General features: G+C 42.3%; 2 protein-coding genes across 2 annotated transcripts in view; both read right to left on the bottom strand.

Moving 5' to 3' along the window:
• The window catches only part of zgc:158659 (uncharacterized protein LOC791141 homolog), a 76369-nt gene extending 74461 nt beyond the window's left edge, over positions 1-1908 (bottom strand). The window contains exon 1 of the mRNA XM_063186574.1: positions 1651-1908. The gene's annotated coding sequence lies outside the window, so the exon portion shown is untranslated. The remainder of the gene's footprint in view (positions 1-1650) is intronic.
• Positions 1909-6749: 4841 nt separating this feature from the next.
• LOC134437120 (zinc finger CW-type PWWP domain protein 1-like) overlaps positions 6750-23517 on the bottom strand; it is a 28533-nt gene continuing 11765 nt past the window's right edge. Inside the window, exons 10-17 of the mRNA XM_063186573.1 lie at positions 21686-21790; positions 21215-21295; positions 14572-14650; positions 13417-13493; positions 13044-13089; positions 11054-11281; positions 10251-10352; positions 6750-8126 (exon numbers count right to left, since the gene is read on the bottom strand). Of these exons, the coding sequence (XP_063042643.1) occupies positions 7579-8126; positions 10251-10352; positions 11054-11281; positions 13044-13089; positions 13417-13493; positions 14572-14650; positions 21215-21295; positions 21686-21790 (1266 nt within the window). The 3' untranslated portion in view covers positions 6750-7578. The remainder of the gene's footprint in view (positions 8127-10250; positions 10353-11053; positions 11282-13043; positions 13090-13416; positions 13494-14571; positions 14651-21214; positions 21296-21685; positions 21791-23517) is intronic.

Below are 23517 nucleotides of genomic sequence, written 5' to 3'. Positions count from 1 at the left end.
CCTCCCTCCCTAACCAGCTTCTCCGCGGCCCCGTCCACGGCATTTTGCCGGTTATTTAAAAGAACTTATCTGCTTGCTCGCCTGCCTCCCCTTGGCCGAGCTCGCACCCCACGACGGGAGGCTCCGGATTTTCGTATCCCCACGGCCTTCCATCGCTGCTCCTGTCGTGGGTTTGCTTATCATCTCCACCAAACGTGACTGTTCCATTTCATCATGGACCTAAACTTTCCACTGCTGTCTATTTTTGTTGTGTCCCTGTTTTGTACTTATTGAGTCTCTGTATGTCTTTGAGTGTTTGTATGTTATTTGTTTATGGCCTCGGCCTATCTGTAAAGCGTCTTTGGGTGCCTTGAAAAGCGCTATATAAAATAAATGTATTATTATTATTATTATTATTTAACAAAGTTCAGTTTTGGGGGATTTATTAGCTTCTCTTTTTTTACGTTCTAGTCCCCCACACAGGAATGGAAAAATATCATGCTATTCATTACATTACATTCAAGGCTGATTTAGCTTTTATACAAAGCCACTTACAAAGAGGACACATACGGTAGAAAGTGCAGGGAATGGAATGGGAAGGGAAAAGGATCTTTCGAAAAACATTACATTAGTCATGTGACAAAAGAACAGCTAGAGTAGTCATAGATCATTTAACCCATTGTGTCCTGTAGTGACATATAAGCTGCATTAAGGTTCTTGAGATTTGAGCTATTTCATTAATAATGTGGGTATGTTAGAGCTGAATGAACACATTCTAGTGCAAAACGAAGATTCTACTTATTTCATGTTTTTATGTGCTTCGGAGACTGAGATATTTAGGCTTTAATAGGGAGAGGGCAACTTTTCCCAAAAAGGGCTTAGACTAAAATGGGTTAAATCACTTTCTTAAAAGTAGATGTTTCCCAGTCTTATTTCCCTTTTCCATTCTGATCCCACCTTCTATAGTACGTAGCAACCATACATTCACCACACAAATCACTAAATCACTAGCCACACATAAAGCCTTACATCCAGAGTTTTATGTGTGTGTATTTTTTTTTTACTTTTTTTTTTTCTTCAAATGCTACTATTACTATGTCAGAACGCTACAAAGGACTTTTAGAAAAAGCACAACAAAATACCTCCTCTTAATGTATGTTCTCTACAAGTCTTCTGTTGTCCAGTCTTGCACTTTAAATGTCTGTATGAGCACTGTCTATGTCCATACTGTCTTATGTCCATGTATGAGTACTGTCTATGTCTATACTGTCTATGTCCTTACCTAGATTAGTCTATATCTGCATGGGAAAGCAAGAAACGTAATTTCAAATTCTTTGTATGACCAGTGCATGTAAAGAAATTGACAATAAAACCAACTTGACTTGACTTGACTACATGTACGCTGTGTGCTTGTGTGTGTGTGTGTGTGTGTGTGTGTGTGTGGGCGGGGGGGGGGGGGGGGGGGGGGGGGGGGTGACAGCAGTCACACATGAAGCCTTACACATCCACTGTTTTGTGTGTGTGTGTGGGTGACAGCAGTCACACATGAAGCCTTACACATCCACTGTTTTGTGTGTGTGTGTGTGTGTGTGTGTGTGTGTGTGTGTGTGTGTGTGTGTGTGTGTGTGTGTGTGTGTGTGTGTGTGTGTGTGTGATGATGAGAGTACTCACCACCAGAAGATCGTCCCACCACCATCCCAAGGGACACACACTCCTGCATTCAGCTGTTCCTCAGTGCGTAAACATAGCGGTTAGGACTGACACACACACACTAGCAGACAGTTAGGACTGACACACACACACACACACACACACACACACACACACACACCCTTACACACACACACACACCCTTACACACACATTCTTATACACGTAACTAAGAATACTAACATCGGCGTACAACTCTTACACTATACATTCGGGACGTCTCTCCTTGGACTTGTTTGCTGCAGAGCCAGTTTGCAGACACTTCCCTTTCCACCCTTCTCTTCCTCTCTCTCTCTCTCTCCACACACACACAATTTCTCTCTCTCTCTCCACACACACACACACACTGTCCCTCTCCCTCTCTCACACACACTATGACACCCACACACATACACGGACACACACATGGACATTGGAGACGCGCGCACACGCACACACACACACACACACACCCTGGCCCTCGGCCAGCTGTTTATGAAGGCCTGCTTAAAACAATAGTCACTTTTTGAGCCCCATTTCCTCTTCTTGTTTCTCTTCCCCACGACACAAACACGCCGAAAAACACACAGAAAAACATTCACTCAATGCCACATATACGCACACACACGCACACGCACACGCACACACGCGCACACACACACGCACACTGTGAGAGAAAGAGAGACAGCGAAAGACACAGAAAGAAAGCTGGATTGATAGAGAGATGATGTGGTCAATCTTTAACACAAAACACAAAACTATTGTAATGCTCAAAAACATACACTTTCTGGAAAAATACATGATACATGTTCAGGAAGGACATTTAACTGGTGCCTAAAATCATTTACATCACATTTAAAATTCAAATTCCATAAAGAAATCAATAAAGGAACAAATGCAAATCAGATCCTCTGAATTGAATCGCACCTGAACAAGCTCTACACAGCTTCACCAGCTCCTGGTCTGGGAGGGCATGCGTGGGATTCATTTTCTCAATGCATGGCCCTATATAGCATATGTCTGTTAAGTGACACCTCATTGGTGCGGGGGTACTACTTCATCTATTTCTTAGCATGTAGTCGAGTACATCTATGGCCAAAATGCACCAAACCCCAAAAAAATTGATACAAAAGGTTTTTCAACTGATTTCAATACATCCAGCTGTCCTTACTAACATAGGCCTACTAAAAATCTAGGAAAATCTAACTTCAGGAAAGGTGTCATTTTCAAGATCAAAGTTCAAAATAAATAAATAAAGGTTATCGCATGATAATTACATTGGCACGAGTTAACACGTTTTCAGGATCTGTTTGGTTGGAGTGCTGTTAGGGTGGATAAAAACAGTACTTCTATGGTAATATCCATGTGCTGTTTGTCAGGGAAAATAATCAGTGATGAATCATGGTGTCACTAGGTATTTTGGGTCTTTCAGCAGCTGAACTGAATAGACAGGAGCCACTAAATGTTTAAGTAGAGGGCAAGGTGAAACTGTTGGTACTGGAGACAGACAATGTCCTGAAAGGAACATGGGTCTTTAGCATAGCTTTCAGTTAAGCCAGAGTAGGGCCTGTTGTAGCTTTATAGGCAAGGGTCAGGGCCTTGTATTCAATTAGGGCATGAAAAAGAGGAGTGGCATGCAGTGACATTTGCAAAGGGCTTATTGCACAAGCTGGAAGACCAGTCAGGAGGGAGTTGCAGTAGTTCAGGTCAGATGGACAATATCAGAATTTGAGTCATTTAGGTCAGATACAGTCTGATTTTCTGTATATTTAACAGTGAGAAGTGTCATGACTGGGAAACTGAGGCTATGTGGTCAGAGAATGATAGATGGTCATTAACAATGACAGATTTCTTGTGGCCTTATTTGAGGTAAGAGTAGCTAAATCCATATTGAGTTCGATATCATGGCAACCTAAATCATGGCAGTTTGAGTGAGGCTCAACTGAAGGTGGCATTTCTTCATACTTGTGGATAGTTCAGAGAGACAAGCGGAAATGGGTGCGTAGACCGTGGAGTCATCTGGCACAAAGTATAGGTATAACTGTGCTTCATCGTTGTATGAGTAGTATGAGAATCTGTGAGAACAGATAACATGGCCCAGTGGCGTGGTGTACATGGCAAATAGCAGTCCCAGCACCAGCCCTTAGGACACCTCTGTGGAGAGGCTATGATTTGAGGACAGCTGACCTTGCCATGATACATGCTAAAAATGATATTACCAGACTCAAAGAATGTCTGGAAGAACTTGAGAAACATAAAACTCTTTATTTACATCTAAATAATCATGTTTTGAAAAAAAAAATGCTAGCTGGTGTGTCTGCACAAAGATCTTTAGATTTACTGCAAAACAAAAAGAGATGTCCATAATCTCTTCTGAAGATTTCTTCTAGCTTACTAGAAACAAAATAAAAGAGTAATTTTGAGCTTGGCTTTTTCAGATTTTGAGTTTTTGCATTTTGAAATGTAATGCATATTTAATTAGATATAGTCCAATTACCATATTAAAACATAACATTTCAGAAAACTTGCAATACATTTTTTTCTCACAAATATGTGAGTAATCACCGGATAAAGTTTCATGGTGATATCGGCAAGCTAAGTTTTTGGGCCTAGTAATAGAATCCATAAAAAAAACCTTTTGTATCAATTTTTTTGGGGTTAAACCCTAAATGTACTCGCCTAATGCCATTTCCTGCATTTCAACCACATTGTGTCCCGTTTCAGCTCATACGGAGCCATACGTTTGTTTCTAAGTACTAGGCGAGTACATTTAGGGTTTAACCCCAAAAAAATTGATACAAAAGGTTTTTTTATGGATTCTATTACTATTGGACCTGCTAAATGACATACTAAAAATCTAGTAAAATCTGACTTTTGGAAATGAGTTTTTTCAACATAGCTGCCATAGGCTTATTATAAGGGTCAAGAGACACTCCAGGTGAATAGGCCAAAAAATTTAGCTTGCCGATATCACCATGAAACTTAATCCGGTGATTACTCACATATTTGTGAGAAAAAAATGTATTGCAAGTTTTCTGAAATGTTATGTTTTAATATGGTAATTGGACTATATCTAATTAAATATGCATTAAATTTCAAAATGCAAAAACTCAAAATCTGAAAAAGCCAAGCTCAAAATTACTCTTTTATTTTGTTTCTAGCCAGAAGATATCTTCAGAAGAGATTATGGACATCTCTTTTTGTTTTGTAGTAAATTTAAAAGTCTTTGTGCAGACTCACCAGCTAGCATTTATTTTGGAGGGACTTATATGTGTGGATCATTTATTGAATACAGTGTCTACACATTGATCCAAAGTAGTGTTTAACCTGCGATATGCACTTTAAGAGGTTTTCTTCAGTGGTTGTCTGTTTGAGTTTGTGTACCCATGTGTGTGTCTATGCCAATGAGTGTGTGTCTGTGAGTGTACAATGCACATGTGTGTGTGCCTGTGAGTGTGTGTACCAGTGTGTGTGTGTGTCTGTTAACGAGTGTGTGTGTCTGCCAATGTGTGTGTGTTTGCGTGTGTGTCTGCCAATGAATGTGTGTGTGTGTATGTGTGTCTGCCAATGTGTGTGTGTGTATGTGTGTCTGCCAGTGTGTGTGAGTGTACCCATGTGTGTGTGTCTGTAAATGAGTGTGTGTGTGTGTGTGTGTGTGTGTGTGTGTGTGTGTGTGTGTGTGTGTGTGTGTGTGTGTGTGTGTGTGTGTGTGTGTGTGTGTGTGTGTGTATTAATAATTCATCCCCACATTGAGGTACTGAGTCCCCTGGCAGACTGGCCCATTGTTCTTCACTTCCTGTTTTCTTCCTTTTGTGTTTGAGTGAGAGCGATTGTTTGTGTATGTGTGCATGTGTATATGTGTGTATGTGTATGTGTGAGGGAGAGCATATGTACAGTATACCATACTATAATACTGAATGTATTGTATACATATATACGTATATAGTATAGTATAGACACACACACACACACACACGTATGTACAGTGTGTGTGTGTGTGTGTGCGTGTGTGTGTGTATGTGCGCGTGTGTAAATGTTTTGACATGAGGAGCCATCCTCTTGTGTGGTTTCTCGGCTCCTCTTTTCCCTCTCCCCTCTATCTGTCCGATTGCCTCTTATCAATTCCTCTCCCAGACGCCGCACAGCGCAGCAGGAAGCCACTGCTTGCTGCCCTTCCTCTCGCTCTCCCCCCGCTCTCACTCACTCCCTCTCCATCTCCTGTCTCTATTCCTCTCTCTCTCTCTCTCTCTCTCTCTCTCACTCCTATACTCTGACTTCTCTTCCTCTATCTCTATCCCTCTCCCCTGCTGTTTGTCCCTGTCTTTACTTCCCTAAGTCTATCTCTCCTCACTTTGTTCTCACTTCTGTCTCTCTCCTTCTCTTTTCCTCTTCTCTCCCTCCCCCGCCCCCCTCTCTCTCCCCTCCTGTCTCTCTCTCACTGTCCACCTACAGCATCACTCTTCCTCTCTCTCCTTCTACCTTCCTGTCTCACTCCTTTCTCTCGCCTGTTTTCCTGTCCTCTATCCCTGCCCCCCCCCCCTCTCTCTCTTCATGTCTCTCTCCTTCCCTTTCTCCTTACCTCGCTTTCCCTCCCTCTCTCTAGTGACATTTATACCATGTTTTTCTCTTACAGTGTCTTTTTGATAAGGCACTCAGCATACGTAGACAAAAGGAGAAGACGCAGCATAACACACACACACACACACACACACACACACACACACACACACACACACACACACACACACACACACACACACACACACACAGTCTGTCTTATCTTTGGCAGTGTGGGGCAAGGTTTGTGTCAATCGGGTGGAGGAATGTGGTGGGTGTGAGGCCTTCCTGATCCGCTGTACAAAACAAGAGAGTTCCACGGCACGCACAGACGCGCGTATGCATGCACGCACGCACACGCACGCACACAAACACACACACGCACACGCAGACACACACACACACACACACACAGAGACTGCCCCACACACAAACAACACATTAACTGCCACACAAGCACAAATACGCATGCAGTCGTCACACATATACACAGTGTACGGTGAAAACAATAACTGACTCCAGTATGTACTTAACAATGTATTTAGAACAAAGCAAACAATGAATGATGCATAGAAATATAAAAACAGAACATGAACAAGCGTTCAAAAATACACACACCCAGCACACATATTGTACATGGACAGTGAAATAACACACACACATACATTCATACCTACATACAGACACATACTACAGTACAGAGTACATACAGACAGACAGACATTCACACACATCACAATGACAAACTTGAAAATGTCCGTCAAACGTACTTTGAATAAACATTGTGAACAAATTATTGTACAATTTCATATTCGAGAAATGAATATAACATAGAATTCGATTTTTTTAAAATTGAACATGAACAAGTGTTCAAAAATCTCAACACAGAAAGAGGCTGAGAAGCTGAAAAATTGATGAAAGATCTGAAAGGTCATAACAGGACCATAGAGATGGAAGAGAGAGAGAGAGAAAGAGAGAGAAATGGGAGGGCATAAAAGGGGAAAAATAGAAGAAGAACTTTTAAGAAAAAGAGGAGAAGAGAGGTGAAGAAAAGACAGAAAGAGACAGATAGAGAGAGTGGTGACAGGACTCATGCGTGTGTGTGCCCATGTGTATCTGTAAGACGTGACGCCATAGCTGCTGTGTGTGTGTGTGTGTGTGTGTGTGTTTTGGTGTGTGTGTGTATGTGTTTTAGTGTGTGTGTGTGTGTGTGTGTGTGTGTGTGTGTGTGTGTGTGTGTGTGTGTGTGTGTGTGTGTGTGTGTGTGTGTGTTTTAGTGTTTGTGTGTGTTTTAGTGTGTGTGTTTTAGTGTGTGTGTGTGTGTGTTTTAGTGTGTGTGTGTGTGTGTGTGTACTACTCTTCAAAGAGTCCCATGGTGAAATCCTCCTCCTCCTCTTCCTCCTGCTCGGCGCAGCCCAGCCGCTTCATGACATCATCACGGCACTCCATCAGCTCCATGTCCGTGTTCTCCAGGAAGTCCACAGGAAGTCCACCTTTAACGTCATCATCGCTCAACCTCAGGCCCTCCGCCATGCGCTCCTCCTCCTCCTCCTCCTCCTCCTCTTCCTCTCCTTTTTCTACCTCCTCCTCCTCTCCGGATGAAGACTCGCCCTTTGCTACCTCCTCTTTCTCGTCAGCAGTCGTTCCCTGCTCCTGCTCTTCCGCCTCCTCCTCATCTTCCTCCTCGTCATCCTTCTCCACTTCACATTCCTCCTCTTCCTCCTCCTTCACTAGAGTCCCTTCATCTACCTCTTGCTCTCCGTCTTCTATCTCTTCCTCCTCCTCTCCCTCTTTCTCCATCTGCTCTGTCTCCTTCTCTTCTGCCTCTCCCTTCTCTACCTCCTCCTCCTCGTCCTGGCAACTGGTCTCTGCACTGACGCTCTTAGGTACAGTCTGGTCATCTGTGGGAGCAGGGCTTGACATTAACCTTTTTTGCTCACTGGCCTCTGTGGCTGGTACTTTCCCTAAGTCACTACTCATTCAACCTTTTTTACTAGCCATTGTTTTATTTGTTTGTTTCTGGGGTTTTTTAACCATGGCACTATATAGCTCAGAGGGTAAAGTGTGTGTGTGTGTGTGTGTGTGTGTGTGTGTGTGTGTGTGTGTGTGTGTGTGTGTGTGTGTGTGTGTGTGTGTGTGTGTGTGTGTGTATGTGTGTGTGTGTGTGTGTGTGTGTGTGTGTGTGTGTGTGTGTGTGTGCGTGCGCGCGTGTATGCATGCGTGTGTGTGTGTGTATATGTGTATGTGTATGTGTATGTGTATGTTAGGCCTTGACATGACATGAGGCCAGTTAGAAGTGTGCGGAAGGACTTAGCTTCAGATTGAGAAAGGGGCTTCAGGTATTTTCAAACACAAATTCTTGTGTTCTGCTGAAGAGTGCAACTACGCTAGATTGTTGTATTCCTAACTTGACTACCGTATTTTTTGGACTATATGTCGCTTCGGAGTTTAAGTCGCAACGGCCCCAAAATGCATTTTGAAGATGAAAAAAACATATATACGTCGCACCGGACTAATCGTCGCACATTTTTGAAAGGTTATTCTATCCATGGAATCTATGTTGTGATAGCTGGCGCATGGTAAGCTGCTGCTCAAAGACGGCATTGTTTTATAAACCAGCATCTGAAGCAGTGAAAACGCATTCAGATGTGGTGGTAATGCACCAACTAAGATGGTTTGCCAACCGCCATAAAACCACAAAAAGAAAAAGAAGAAGAAACAGTGATAACGCACCATGTTGCCCTGTAGTCAGAACAACATTGAATTTTCGGCATTGTTTTGCGTTTGGACCGTGGAAGGGTTCGAGGCAACTTTGTTCCGTCTCCAGAGCACGCCTTTCTTTACCCCCATTTCTGAGACTTCAGCCCATGACGGTATCAAAGGTGAGGGGGATTTCATCCATGTTGTGTAGCCTATGGTAGTGTCACGTTGTGCTCGTTTGTCAGAAACTCGCGGAAATGACCGATTTTCACCTGGAAGTCGGCTGACTGTCTTTAATAACACAGACGCTCGTTCTCGGATAGAGAGGCGATTGCGTTGCATAGCGCAAATAAATCCACGAGAGGGGATTGCATTGCATAACGCGATAAATCCACGAGGTCCCTGACTTCCGCAAAAAAGTCCTATTCATTTCTTTGGCAATGTCATGGAGCCCGTAACAAGACCGTTGACTCGCAGCGCGCGTTGTTCGAGAACACATTTGTCCTGTATTCAGCTCTTCTTCTAGACGTGGGCCTTGAATCTTCAGATAGGCCTAGCTCATGCACATTTTCCTCCGCTTGTCCCCAGTCCCCAAACAGTTTTCCATTGCATCCAAACTTTCGCTCAGCTGCCCTGCCATTTTCGGCTGCATATTTAATTACTTTCAGCTTGAACTCAGCAGTAGGCTATATTAACTTCTTTTGGGTGGTATATTTCTATTCAGTCGTCATTGTAAATGCTATTTTTTGTTGTGGTAAGTTGTAACATTTTTTTCTATCTGTGGTATTAGGCAACACAACATAGGCTGCGCACATAGTGCTCTCCGGTGGAGAAAAAAACATATATATGTCGCACCAGAGTATATGTCGCATGTCCAGCCAAACCATGAAAAAAAGTGCGACTTGTAGTCCGAAAAATACGGTACTTTTTACCCTTTTATGTTTTAAAGTCACTTAAACGACTTTTTTCAAATTGTAGAAGTTCCACATTTTCTTTTTAGCATGGCTGACAAGGGCCTGACAACCCTGTTTACACGTACGGTATATGGATATTTTTGTAAACGCATCAGTTTGGGCGTTCCATTTACACATAAACTGAGCTTTAGCTCTCTATAACTCATATTTTTATTTGTTATACAAGGTTTTAAATCACAATGGCGTTTTTTCTACACCTGCCTTGTTATTATTCAATCAAAATGTGTGAACGGATTAAATAATATAATTTTAATAAAAATATCTGCATGAGTGCTACCAAGGCCTTAAAGCCGACAACAAGACAAAAAACAGAATCTGTAAAAAACATCCTTAGTTTCTTGTTCTTCTTACCTGATTCCCTGACATCCTGGCCATCCTCCGCCCCTTTTCTAGTTTCGGGCCTCTTCTTCTCTGTCTTCTTCTTATCTTGTTTATTGAGTGGAGTCGGCATCTCTGGAGAAAGGTAAAAAAGAGGTATTATTAAGAAAATCAGACAGAGAAAGAAAGAAAGAAAGAAAGAAAGAAAGAAAGAAAGAAAGAAAGAAAGAAAGAAAGAGAAGAGAAGAGAAGAGAAGAAACACTCATGATTAGCTAATCGTTATTTAGGTCAGCAAGGTCGCTTTCTGATACCCATAGTATACCCACGACCCCTTCACATCCATACTTTGTCTGGCTCCTTCCCTCTATCCCTCCCTTTGTCATCTGCTACACTCATCTGTCCATCCCTGTAGTATGAGGGCCTCTCCCACACACTCGACACATTCACATAAGCCCTGATGAGGAGCAGAGCGGTGAAAACAAGTTGGCTTTTAAAATCATGCTATAACCAAGACTTTATAAAGGCTTTTAATTCAAATTTCTAGTTGGAGTTGACTGGTTACCTTTCTGTTTGGTTTGGTTTATCATGACCCTCTTCATCCAAGAGCAGCTTACACTTCATAAATACATACTTTTTTGACAGTTTATGTTATACTTTATCATTTTATGATATCAATATCATTTTCATAGAATCCTTTATTGCCATCGTTATACATAGTGCAATGGCATTTAAAGCCTCCCTTCAAGGTGCATTATACTTCTGTAACGTGTTACTGAAGTGTCTGCTAAATGTAAAGTAACGTAATCTCTCTATCTGTCCTTTGTCTGTCTCATACCTGATGGCTCAGTTCCCTTCTTCTTTTTCTTGTCTTTCTTCCCCGCTTCTCTCTTTTCACTGGCCGAGTCTTTCTTCGCACTGGCCTTCAGTTCCTCCTTCACCCTTTTCTCCTTCTTCTTCATGCTCTTCTCCTCCTCCTCCTCCTCCTCTTTCTTCTTCATGCTCTCCTCTTCTTCCTTCTCCTCCTCTCCAGTTCCTTCTCTCTCGTTCTCCTTATTCTTAGTGGCTACATAGTTAAAAAAAGAAATGCAGTGTTGATTTAACACTTAATACCAAATACAATCTAGAAGATGCTTAAAGTAATATGTACTATTTCTGTAATATGTACTAGTTTTACACATTTACACACATACACACACATATGCTTTCAATCCACTAGAGAGAATTGGGAGAGGGCGTAAAATGTAGGTTAATAAATGTATGATATAATGTAGTGTATGTAAATGTAGTAAATGTATGGCATAATAAATAACAAGAGCAATCAGATAGCAATCTGGCCCCCTGCCCAATGCTAGATTCGTGTGATGTTGTGTGTGCACGTGCCACCCGCTGGTGACTGAAAACACAGCGAGTGGACACACAAACAGACAAAAACACATTAACACAAGAAGACAGACAGACACAACGACAGGGTCATTGCAATACTTGGCCAAACCCCCTCCAAGGAACCAGGTAATAAGAACAAGAAAAGTTATTGCTGTTATTATTATTATCATTACTATTATCATCATTATTATTCTTACAAAATCCCCCAAACATGCTTCCTTTATCTAATCCAGTGTTTCTCAAAGTGAGGCGTAAGCCCCCCTGGGGGGGGGGGGGGGGCATCTCAAGTGTGAATCTGATTTTGGGCTTGGGCGCGAGTAGGCCTACTGCTGTTGCTTGGGAGGGGGCTCGGAAGCATTCAGACCCTCTGAAGGGCGGAATGATGGAAAAAGTTTGAGAACTACTGATCTAATCTGTCCCATGTTATATCCCATTATATCAAGATAGGCTCCACCATCGTGACCCCAAACAAAGTCGCCAAAAACCTCGGCGTCATGATTGATGATGAGCTGTCATGCTCCAACTACATCAACTCGGTCACCCGGACCTGTCGAATCCAGATGTCCAACGTACGGAATATCAGACCTGTGCTGACACAATATTCTACACAACGACTGGTCCAGGCCACGGTCCTGTCCCGAGTTGACTACTGCAACTCACTCATGACAGGTCTACCTGCTTGTGCGCTAAAGCCTCTGCAGATGATCCAGAATGCGGCGGCACGGTTGATTTTCAATCAACCCAAAAGGACCCATGTTACTCCTCTATTTATTGAGTTGCACTGGTTACCGATCGCCGCCCGGATCAAGCACAAGGCATTGACCCTTGCCTACAAAACCATCACAGGAACGGCCCCAGCTTATCTGAAGGACCTACTAACGCCCTATGTTACTGGAAGAGAACTGCGCTCATCCAGCACAAGCCGTCTGGCTCTGCCATCCAGTCGCTCTAGGTACTCCCAGTCAAGATTGTTCTCCGTTGTGGTACCCAAGTGGTGGAACAGTCTCCCAGAGGCAGCAAGACTGAGCACATCTCTTGCAGCTTTCAAGAAACAACTAAAGACATTCCTCTTTCGAGAGAATCTACTAGACTAATGCTTGAACTGGCCTTGCCCCAGGGCAGACTCCTGACATGATGTTTAGTTTAGTTTAGTTTAGTTTGTGAGTGTGTGTACTCGTTATTTACTCTTTATATAACCAAAAAAAACAACAAAAACAACAAAAAAAACACAAATAAAACAACTAACCCCTCTTTGCAACTGCACTTGTTGTTCTGTATATCTCCTGTGCACTTTGTATTTGCTTGTGATGTTGGCTTGATTATGTCCTCTTTTGAAAGTCGCTTTGGTTATAAAGCGTCTGCCAAATGCAATGTAATGTAATGTAATAATATATCTGGCCCCGTGTCCCCTTTCTTCGGTATTACGGCATTGTGGTGCTTACCGTCTACTCGCACCTTCTTCCTCTGTTTTGGTGGTGGCCTCACCTCCTGCCACAGTCATAAACAACAACAACAACAACAACAACAGTCATAAACAACAACAAGGGTGGCCAAATTGCTCAGTCATGAGTACCGGTAGATAACAAATAGACATAACGAATAAAGAAATGAAGATGTTACTGTACATTTTCAAACATTTATTTCTGTGTGAATGCGTGTCAAGGTTTGTGTGTGTGTGTGTGTGTGTGTGTGTCTGCCTGTGTCTCTCCCTGCTGTATTAATAATGTGTACTGTATTTATGTACTCAAGGGCGCACCGCGCATTGTGTGTGTGTGTGTTTGTGTGCGCGCGTGTGTAACAGTGTAGTCCCCTGACCTCGTCATCCGAGTCTTTCCCTCTCTTTTTCTGGCCTCTCCGCTTCACACTGTTGTCGTTGAATATTGCCAGCATTTCTATACAAAAAGGCACACACATGCGACATCTTCAACATTGAATGAACAGTACTGTATATTGTATGTCACAAATCGCGTCTATCCACACATGTATACTCATATTTGACTCCTGCTGAACATTTCATGCGAATTTTTTAAGGAACACACTGATTTATTTTTAATTCTGTGTGTGTGTGTGTGTGTGTGTGTGTGTGTGTGTGTGTGTGTGTGTGTGTGTGTGTGAGAGAGAGAGAGAGAGTGTAACATCTTCAACACTGAATGGACAGATTGTGTGGCAAGTGTACTCTCATTTGACTCCTGTGGAGCATGTAATGGAAGTGTTTCATGACTGTTAAATAACACAATATTGTTGTGTTATTGTTGTGTGTGTGCTTACCATCCAGCAACGGAGGGTTTAATAACATAGTATTAATTAGAGATGTACCTGATCCAAGATCTTAAGCAGTGGATCCGGCATCCGGCAGTTACCTAAAAATCAGGATCTGGGGCATCTCTAGCCTAGGCTTTTCAGTCAGTCTTTCACAACCCCAATCGCTGCATGGAGTGAAAGCCCTTTGGAAGCGGCCGTTGAAGGCAGTGTGGTAGTAAGCCAAGTCTTAAAAGATTGCGCCAACGTGATAAAAAGGGCCCACATGTGCGAGTTGGCTATGTGTTTCAACCATTTCGTAGGATCCGGTATCCGGTTCCGGATCCGGCAGGATCTTAAGCAGTGGATCCGGTATCCGGCAGGATCCTAAAAATCAGGATCCGGTGCATCTCTAGTATTAATAACACAAGTGTGTGTGTGTGTGTGTGTGTAGTGAGTGTGTAAGTGCAGTGAGTGTGTAAGTGCAGTGAGTGTGTGAGTGTGTGTGTGCGTGCGCAGTAAAAAAATGCAATGTTAATTCAACCCTTAGTACTCTGGAACCAAATACAACCTAGAAGATGTTAAATCAATAGTTGCATTTTTACTGTGTGTGTGTGTGTGTGTGTGTGTGTGTGTGTGTGTGTGTGTGTGTGTGTGTGTGTGTGTGTGTGTGTGTGTGTGTGTGTGTGTGTGTGTGTGTGTGTGAGAGTGAGTGTGTGTGTGTGCTCTTACCGTCTATGTCACTGTCAACATCAGAGATGTCTCCATCAGTTGCTCGGCGTGTGTGAAAACCAAATCGGCTCAGACGTTTCTGTGGGAGAGACCATCAGAGGACAGCTGATGCACACACTGGGGCATTCATGGGTGTCCAGACAAGCTGGGCTACTTCACAGTGACTAGACCCAGGGATGACTGGAGCACTCAGCATTTTTTAGAGGTTTTTTATTCTTTTAATGCACAAAGTGACTGGCGTTTCGGCGCACCTGCGCCTTCCTCAGAGTCGACTCTAACTTATCTGAGAAACCAGTTGGCTTGTGTACTTATCTTATTATTAGCTAACTTTGCTCTGGTTGGATCAAATTTGTGGTGGGTTCTTGTTAGGTTTTTAGTGTTTTTTAGTAACAACATAGTGCTATGCTTGTGTTTACTTTCACCATGAATAAACCTTTACTTTAGACACCTCTGGTAATGGGGGTAACTAGTGGCTCCTTCATTAGGACAGGGTAAGCAGAGTCCCACCCATTTCTCCACAAACAAGAGAAGATCAGATCAGAAATTGTAGATTCATTATGCCAACTTCAATAACAGTGGGAATTATATGACATTGTGTTGCGATTTGCAACAAACTTTGAGTGGAATTAGTTTTTATTTTTGCCACAATTTACCTCCAGGGTACTGTACTTGCTCTCTGTTTGACTGTATGGAAGGGCACGGACAGGCAGATTCCTATCCGTGCCCAGGCTGCGCCGCCCCTTTCTATAATTCTCATACTTATCAATTCAGAATTACGGAACTTGGCATGTCATAGGCGTAACACGAGTGTACCTCGATACATGCTGTTTAGGGCAGATATTAAGATATCAAACATACTCAGACCAGTCCAATGTGTTTGGCTGGATGTTCAAAACTGGAAGACTGGGTATACATGGGTTCTCAATTTTTGTTTCCCCCTGGCTGCGCGACTCTGGCTGCACACAACTCAACCTCTGATTGTTGGAAACCGCTGTCGGTCAAAAAATTAGCTTCTTGCCCCTCCTCAAAACATTGTGTTCACAAACACTGCGAACCCATGTATGAACCTCAGTGCAGCAAAAATTCCCTACAAACGACAATTCGAGAATTCACATTGCAGCCCAGTTGATGGAATGAAAAATACAATAATATGAAATTTTACACTTCAGTTAAACATGCTGAGACTTATTTGAGACCTACATTTTTAAGACTTTTTTTAAAAATTATTTTTTTATTTCATACACTTTTTTGATCTGGGGAGTAAGGTAAGCGTACCCATTAAGCCCATGTACCCTTTACAGTTTTTTTCAATTGCTAACAAGCTTTTGTCCAATCCTCAGCGACATTTGCAAAACTCTTAGCACAGTTAACACACCAAGGGCTTTCCATGGCCATGCAGTTGACACATTACATGCCTTTTTCACACAATTAGCAGTCAGTGAATGCATTTCTAAAATGCTAACATTTCCTTTACACACAGGATAACCACAGCTACAAAACAATGTATCTTTTATGGCTTATTTTCAAATGCTTTCACACAGTGTGTCAAAACTGGAAATACAACATCCAAATCCTTATTGCAGTACATATGCCTTTGCATGACATTAGCAAGAGTACAGTAAACAGATTATTGATAAAAGTAGAAGAAAACCTCCAATTTTAGTTGTTCGGTTCTGTTGACAATTTTTACAGTAAAAAGTTGTCTCACAATCACAGAATGAAAATGCTTTTGTAACAGTTGGAAAGAACTGTTTGTTTATGAGAAAAATGTCTATAGGCCTAACAAAATCTTCATAATTCATCATGTTTAGAAATGTTATGTATCACTCTGTCAACACATCTGCCTTAATTGGTATAAATTATGGTAAATACAGGTAACGTCTGAAGTCAATGCTGTCCATGAAGTCATGATTTGGAAATACATGAAAAGGTATTATAGATTCAATAATTCCAGGGCCGGTTCTAGTCCATTTGCCCTTGGGAAGCACCCCCGTTCCTTTTGTGGATTTTCAAAATTCACATCTGTAAACATAGTGTCTTCAATTTGATCTAAGATTTACTGTGGTACCTGCATATACTACTGTAAGTGGCATTGACAGCATTGTCAGTGTATGATTTATTGTAATGTTTTATTTTGTGGGACATTCTAATTTTGTGGGACTTTCAGGCTTTATCCTCCCAAGAAATTTGGTGCCCAAAGCAACCCCCCTTGTTTGTGCTTTTATGTGTATTTGTTTCATATTCTGTTCTCTGTGAGTAATATTGCAAAACGTTGTATGTTCTATCGTACATAAACAGTTTTTCTACCGTACCACCTGTAGTCAACAGTGAAAAATGCTTCGTACCGGAATCAACTTGAGTGACAACACATGAGGTCAGAGTCTTGTTGCCTTTGGAAATTTAGTGCAAACAGTGAATTGCATGATTTGAATGCATGCAATAGGCTACCTGTAAAACTGAAATGTAAAAGTCTATGCAGCTTCTGTAATGTTGACAATAGCCAGTGTTTTGAAGTCTTGTGTGATTTGATTGACTCAATGTACCTTGTGAAATGAAAACAAGTGTTATTGTTTGACAGCCGTGTTTCATTTTGAGCCATGTTTCTAGTGTTTTGGTAAAGTGAGTGTGTACAGAAAATGATGTGTTCTATTTTGAAATGAGTACTTTGTGTATATTTAACAGTGTGTGCTTTTGAGAAGAAAATTAACTGTTTGGCCAATTGTGTTTGGTAGGTGGTAGTCTGTGTTAAGAGTTTAGAAAAGGTATCCATAGTATGGGTAAGTGCTTGTTAGCAATTGAAAAAAACTGTAAGCCCACTTTCAACTTTGAGGTCAATTTAAAGAAAGGGAAAAGGTGAATTTTGTTGTTCATCACCCTATCCAATTAAAGGGTTTAGTAACTGACAAAATGTTTTTTATTGCAAACAAATCACATTTTTTATCGTCGAGTTATTCCCGTCCAAGTGAATCCAGTCTCAGGACCACTGACAAGAAGTTGCCTCAAAACTTTGCTGTTTTGGGACATGTTAGAAATCATAGAATATCAGCTAGTTTAAGTCAAATGTTTTGAAAATACTTTCATATTTAGTAAACCAAGAGGTAAATGTAATGATTTTTATATATATACATGCAGTGTTTTACTAAATTATAGCATTTCCCTTCAAATGGAAAGATGTGTTTTATGAGCGAGCACACGCCGATATTTTCTTCATACAACCACACACCATCTTTATCTTACTCTACCGTAAGACTTAAGGTGGTTAGGTATGAATTCTAAGCATATTCCAGTTTGTTTGGCATTGGTCTTTAAAGAAATGCATCATGAAATGTTTTGTGGAGTTGATTATTTCCATAAAATAGCTTTTTGTATAGGCGGGCTTAATGGGTACAAGGTGGGCTTAAATGGTACACCCCATTGAAATGCATGCAAGTTTGCATGCATGCTTATGAAAAATGCCTTTGAGGGACATAAAAAGTGCTGTACAATCCCAAGTTGTTGGTTTAAAAGGCGTAATGTAATGAACTAACAATAATCAATAAGAAAAAATACTTTTCTCTGTTTGGATGAAGAATTTTATGAAGTATATGAAGTAAAAGATGCCGTAATATTTAATTAGGTTTTATGCACTATTTTTTGAGCAAATCTTACATTTTTGGTCTGAAACCATTTATGCCATGTAGGCTCCACTGTTTAAACTCAATTCACACACATCACCAGGTATTTTGATAGAGAAATAACTATATGAGCTTATTTGGAACACAAGTGGGCTTAAATGGTACCAATGGTACCATTTAAGCCCATTCAGACTTTTCACTTTTCTCGTAAAAAATCTTCATATTGTACTTTGAAATATCCATCAACTCAGTGACAAACATTGAGAAGAGAGGTAAATCTTACTATTTAACAAAATATTTCACAAAAAAATTATGTGAAGATGATTGAAAAATAAAGAAATTTAGATTTTGGTGGGCTTAATGGGTACGCTTACCTTACCCTGTGCAAGTACTTTGTGACGCAAATACAGTACAGTAGTACGCACAGGAGAGTAATAAAAACAATTGCCCTGAGCCATATTTTCCACAAAAATGAAACAACAATTCCTAAACTAAATTACCTTACAGCCTATCAGTGTCAAAATGAATATATATGACGGATACCATGCTCCCAATAAAAACAACAAGGTCAACCAAGACGTGCTTTCTCCCAAAATTGTACAAATTACTGTACCTCACTCCACACTTTTAAACAGAAACAGCTGGTTGTGTGGTGGAATTGGGCATAATTTTGCAATATTCAGGAATGTGTTTTCGGGGGAGTTGAGGTTGCTCGTAAGATGACACATCATTACCACACGCACTCACTGAATCACTCACTCACCCTCTCTCTCTTTCTCTAACACACATACAAAGAAACAAGCACACACACACACACACACACACACACACACACTCACACACACACACACACACACACACACACACACACACACACACACACACACACACACACACACACACACACACACTCACACACACACACAGAAACAATCACATACACATACACACATAGACAGAGGCACACACTCATTTACACACACACATACACAAGAAGTGCATACACGCTATATGAGACAAAAAGCACAATACCACAAAAATGCATGCATGTGCGCGCCCACACCAGGGGTGGAACTTAAGTTTTTTCCCCACCAGTCACGGTGGCAGGTAGATTTCAAAATCTACCAGCCACTCCCTGTGTTTACCAGTCAAAGTGACTGGTGGGTTGAAAAATTAACCTGTCATTGGCAGGTGGACAGGTGCTTATTTCCATCCCTGGCGCACACAAAGGCACACGCACACGCACACGCACACACACACACACACACACACACACACACACACACACACACACACACACACACGTTTAAGTTCCATGTGCCTCAAGTGTTACAGAGAGACAGACATCCAGACAGATGCAAAAACAATACAGACACCAAAACAAACAAACACTTATGCATCATCTATGAAGTAGGAGTAGACTACGGTAGTAATTCCACCACCGTGACAAATCATCACAATATTTTACAGTGCTGCTGCCCCACTACATGCCAGTGTGCATTGACAAACTAGTATAATGACTATATAGTCACTACTTGCGAAACCCTGTCATTGCTCTGTAAGCTATTTGTTTTTAGGAGGGTTTCATATCTTATATTTCATAAGAAACTGCACTACAAGCCCTACTGTGGCCAATGGTAGGGCACTGGGTTAATACGCTGGTGACGGGGGTTTGATTCCTGCCTGGGTCATATGCTGATCCTTCTCAATCTCTCTATTCCCATTTATTTACTCTCTCGCTTTCCAATCAAAAATAAAGGCACAAAAGCCCTAAAAATATCATTTAAAAAAAGAAGAAAGAATTAAAAGAAAAAGAAAAACCCTTTCCAGTCATGATCGTCACAAGTGCGTGTTACCGGCTAACCCCAATACCACCTTGACTAACAAATGTTCTGGGGGAAACACTGGGTTTGGCTTATGCTGCAGTTTCCACTGAAGCAGCCGACAAGATAAGTCCCTCTTCAGACAACTAGACAGGAAGAGGGAGAGACAGAGGGAGCTGGGAGAGAGAGAGAGAGAGAGAGAGAGAGAGAGAAAGAGGGAGGTGTCAGTTTGAGTGTGAGTATGTGTGTGAGGATGTGTGTGTGTGTGTGTGTGTGTGTGTGTGTGTGTGTGTGTGTGTGTGTGTGTGCATGTGTGCGTGCGTGCGTGCGTGCGTGCGTGCGTTCGTTCGCCTTTTACCACTGTCTCCTGGTCTAACGCAACCTTGTGTGCTTCTGAGTCCCCTTCATGGAATACCCAGTGTTGGAATACTCAATGATGTAAGGTTCTAAGATGCCATCCTATGGCTGCCATGTCCCTTCAGACTAGCAGGGGGTTCAGAATGAATGGAGTTCAATGGAAAAGTTACGCCCATTTAGGAGACTGAACTTAATCCCACTTTGTTGTATTGGTGATGCGTGCTCCACTTTATCTTGGCTTACCATATTGAATATATTTTATGCCACCACATAGGTGGGATCATGACAAGGTGAAGAGCTCCCTCTGGTGGTCAAAGAGTGAAATGGCACAGAGGATGCGGTTCCTAGATAACCATAGATGCAGTCATTATACTGCTACTATACTGTCTGGTACTATACTGATATGATAAAAGCAGCTCACCTCCTTCTCCACCTACCCTTGGTATTTCTGTTTTGATTTTCTCCTGTACTTCCAGCCATTCTGGTAATGCAATTTCTATGCCAAGCTAGCATATATAAATTAAGAATTGCTAGCTTGGAACTAGAAGTAAGTGAAGTGAAGTGAAAGCCCAACCGGGAAACTCCAACTCCCATTGTCATTGTGACAAAGCACTCCACAGCACACAAGTGTTCACTGCACACTGCACACAACAGAATTGCATTTATGCCTCGCCCGTGCAAGGGGGAGCCCCCAATGGCGGCCCAAGGGAGCAGTGCGGCGGGACGGTACCATGCCTCCTCAGTCATGGAGGAGGATGGGAGAAAGCACTGATGTCTATATTATTATTATTATTATTATTATTATTACCACTACTACTACTACTACAATTATTTGTGCGTGTACTTTACCTGCAGAGAGAGTTTCCACATTTGTCCAGCCATCTTTATGGCGTCCTGCAGTTTCCGCTTGCTCCCTTGCTGCCTCGCCATCTGAAACCAACACAACATGGAGGCAATATACCACTGCTCTATTCTGATGCAAGTCAGCAATTTCACATTTACAGCAATAGCATTTGTATAGCACAATAATATACAGTCATCATTCACTGTGTGTGTGTGTGTGTGTGTGTGTGTGTGTGTGTGTGTGTGTGTGTGTGTGTGTGTGTGTGTGTGTGTATGTGTGTGCGCGCGTGTGGGCACGCGTGCGTGTTTGTAGTGTGTGTGTGTGAGAGAGAGAGAGAGAGAGAGAGAGAGAGAGAGAGAGAGAGAGAGAAAGACAGACAGATGTGTTTGAGTATGTATACACGTGTGGGTGTCCATTTGAGCAATTTGTGTGTGTGTGTGTGTGTGTTTGTTTGTGTGTGTGCGTGTGATACTAACATTGAGGGCAGCCTCCTCTGGAAGATCGCCATAGTCCCTCACTCTGCATCGGGGCACCCAGGCACGAGACACAGGCCGCCCAAGGTACGTCACATGGCACTTGGACTGTGCGCGCACGCACACACGCACACACACACACATACAATCATCATCATCATGTATTCAAATGTTTTATTGTGCGGCAGAAGTTCCCCTGATATACTCTAAAAAGTACCATAGCTCTGCTCTGTGTCTGTGTCTGTGTCTGTCTCACACACACACACACACACACACACACACACACACACACACACACACACACACACACACACACACACACACACACACACACACCATCATCATCATCATGTATTCACATTTTCGGATGGTAGAGCATACAGTAGCTCACAGAATTCGCCTTGATATAAATTTCAGAAGCTTGAGTACCATGCTCTGTTACCCATCGCAATCAATGTACATACACAGAGCAACTGAGTCAGGGGTTGCCCTGATCTAAACTCCAGTGATTCCTGGACCTGAAGTAACCCATTGCTCGCACGTGCGCACGCGCACGCGTACGCACACACACACGCACACGCGTACGCACACACACACACACACACACACACACACACACACACACACACACACACACACACACACACACACACACACACACACACAGTGCCTATCCAGGGCCAAATTACAGACCGGGCCAGTGCCCAGGGGCCCAGGGCAACCCATGGTAATGCCAATCTATATTTAATAATATTAATAATAACTAGATTGCATTTCCTCACAGAAAATGCTGGAGTATGCTTGCCCTCCATGCATTCGCTGCCCCTCATGCATGCGTTGCCCTTTATGCATGTTGCCCTTCGTGGAGGTTGCCCTTCATGCATTGCTCTTCATCCATGTTCAGCACACACACACGCATGCACGCACGCACGCACGCACGCACGCACGCACGCACGCACGCACGCACGCACACACAATCTAACACAAACACCCCATAACAGAAAAGTTAAAAACATGTTTTTTTGGTGTACCACCCCCTGGACACCATATTGTACACTTGCATATCTTTGTTGTGCACCCTTTGGGCTAAGGTAATAGCACCAAATAGCTTTAAATTACTTGGCTGAAGTTCCTGGGCCAATACATTGAGGCCATTGGCCCATAGTGTAAATGGGGCTGATATTGACCTAAAACAATTTCGCTAATTGTGGCGCCCCCCAGGGGCCAATTTTCACAAAAATTGGTATGTAGCCTTTGGCTATAGTGAAGATAATGTGTACTCATTTTTGTTGTGATACTAGTAGGCGTTGCCGAGATATGAGCTAACTTCCTGTTTGGCATCTTCGCCGCCAAATTTGATTGGCTCCTTTTCAAAGACGGTTCAAGAAATCAGTCCGTAACTTTCAGGGTAGCTGTATCTCAGTCTGAACATGATCTGATAAAATTTTCGAGACACTCTCACAAAAAATGTGGGAGGGGCGTCATTTTTATTGATTTTTACAACATTCAAAATTGCGGGAAAACTTTCCGAGGTCCAAAATTTTGTCAAAGGGTGCGTTGGATTCGGCTTGGTCCAAGGATAATGTGAATACCATTGTGGTTGTAATACATATGGGCGTTGCCGAAATATAAGCTAACTTCCTGTTTTGCCTCTTCAATATGGCGAAAACACAGTTTCGTCAATTGTGGCGCCCCCCAGTTGCCAATTATCCTCCAATTTGTCATTTGAACTCTAGGGGTGATGTCAGTCGTTCAAAAGTTACAGTTTTCCTGTTGGTGGCGCTAGAGAGTTCGAGGTACCCCCGTGAAAAATACAAAACCTGGTCGTATGACCG

The sequence above is a fragment of the Engraulis encrasicolus genome, chromosome 21 (genome assembly GCF_034702125.1).
Source record: "Engraulis encrasicolus isolate BLACKSEA-1 chromosome 21, IST_EnEncr_1.0, whole genome shotgun sequence".
NCBI classification, from domain to species: Eukaryota; Metazoa; Chordata; class Actinopteri; order Clupeiformes; family Engraulidae; genus Engraulis; species Engraulis encrasicolus.
The sequence above is the reverse complement of the archived record's forward strand: the minus strand, read 5'-3'. Positions and strand labels throughout refer to the sequence as shown.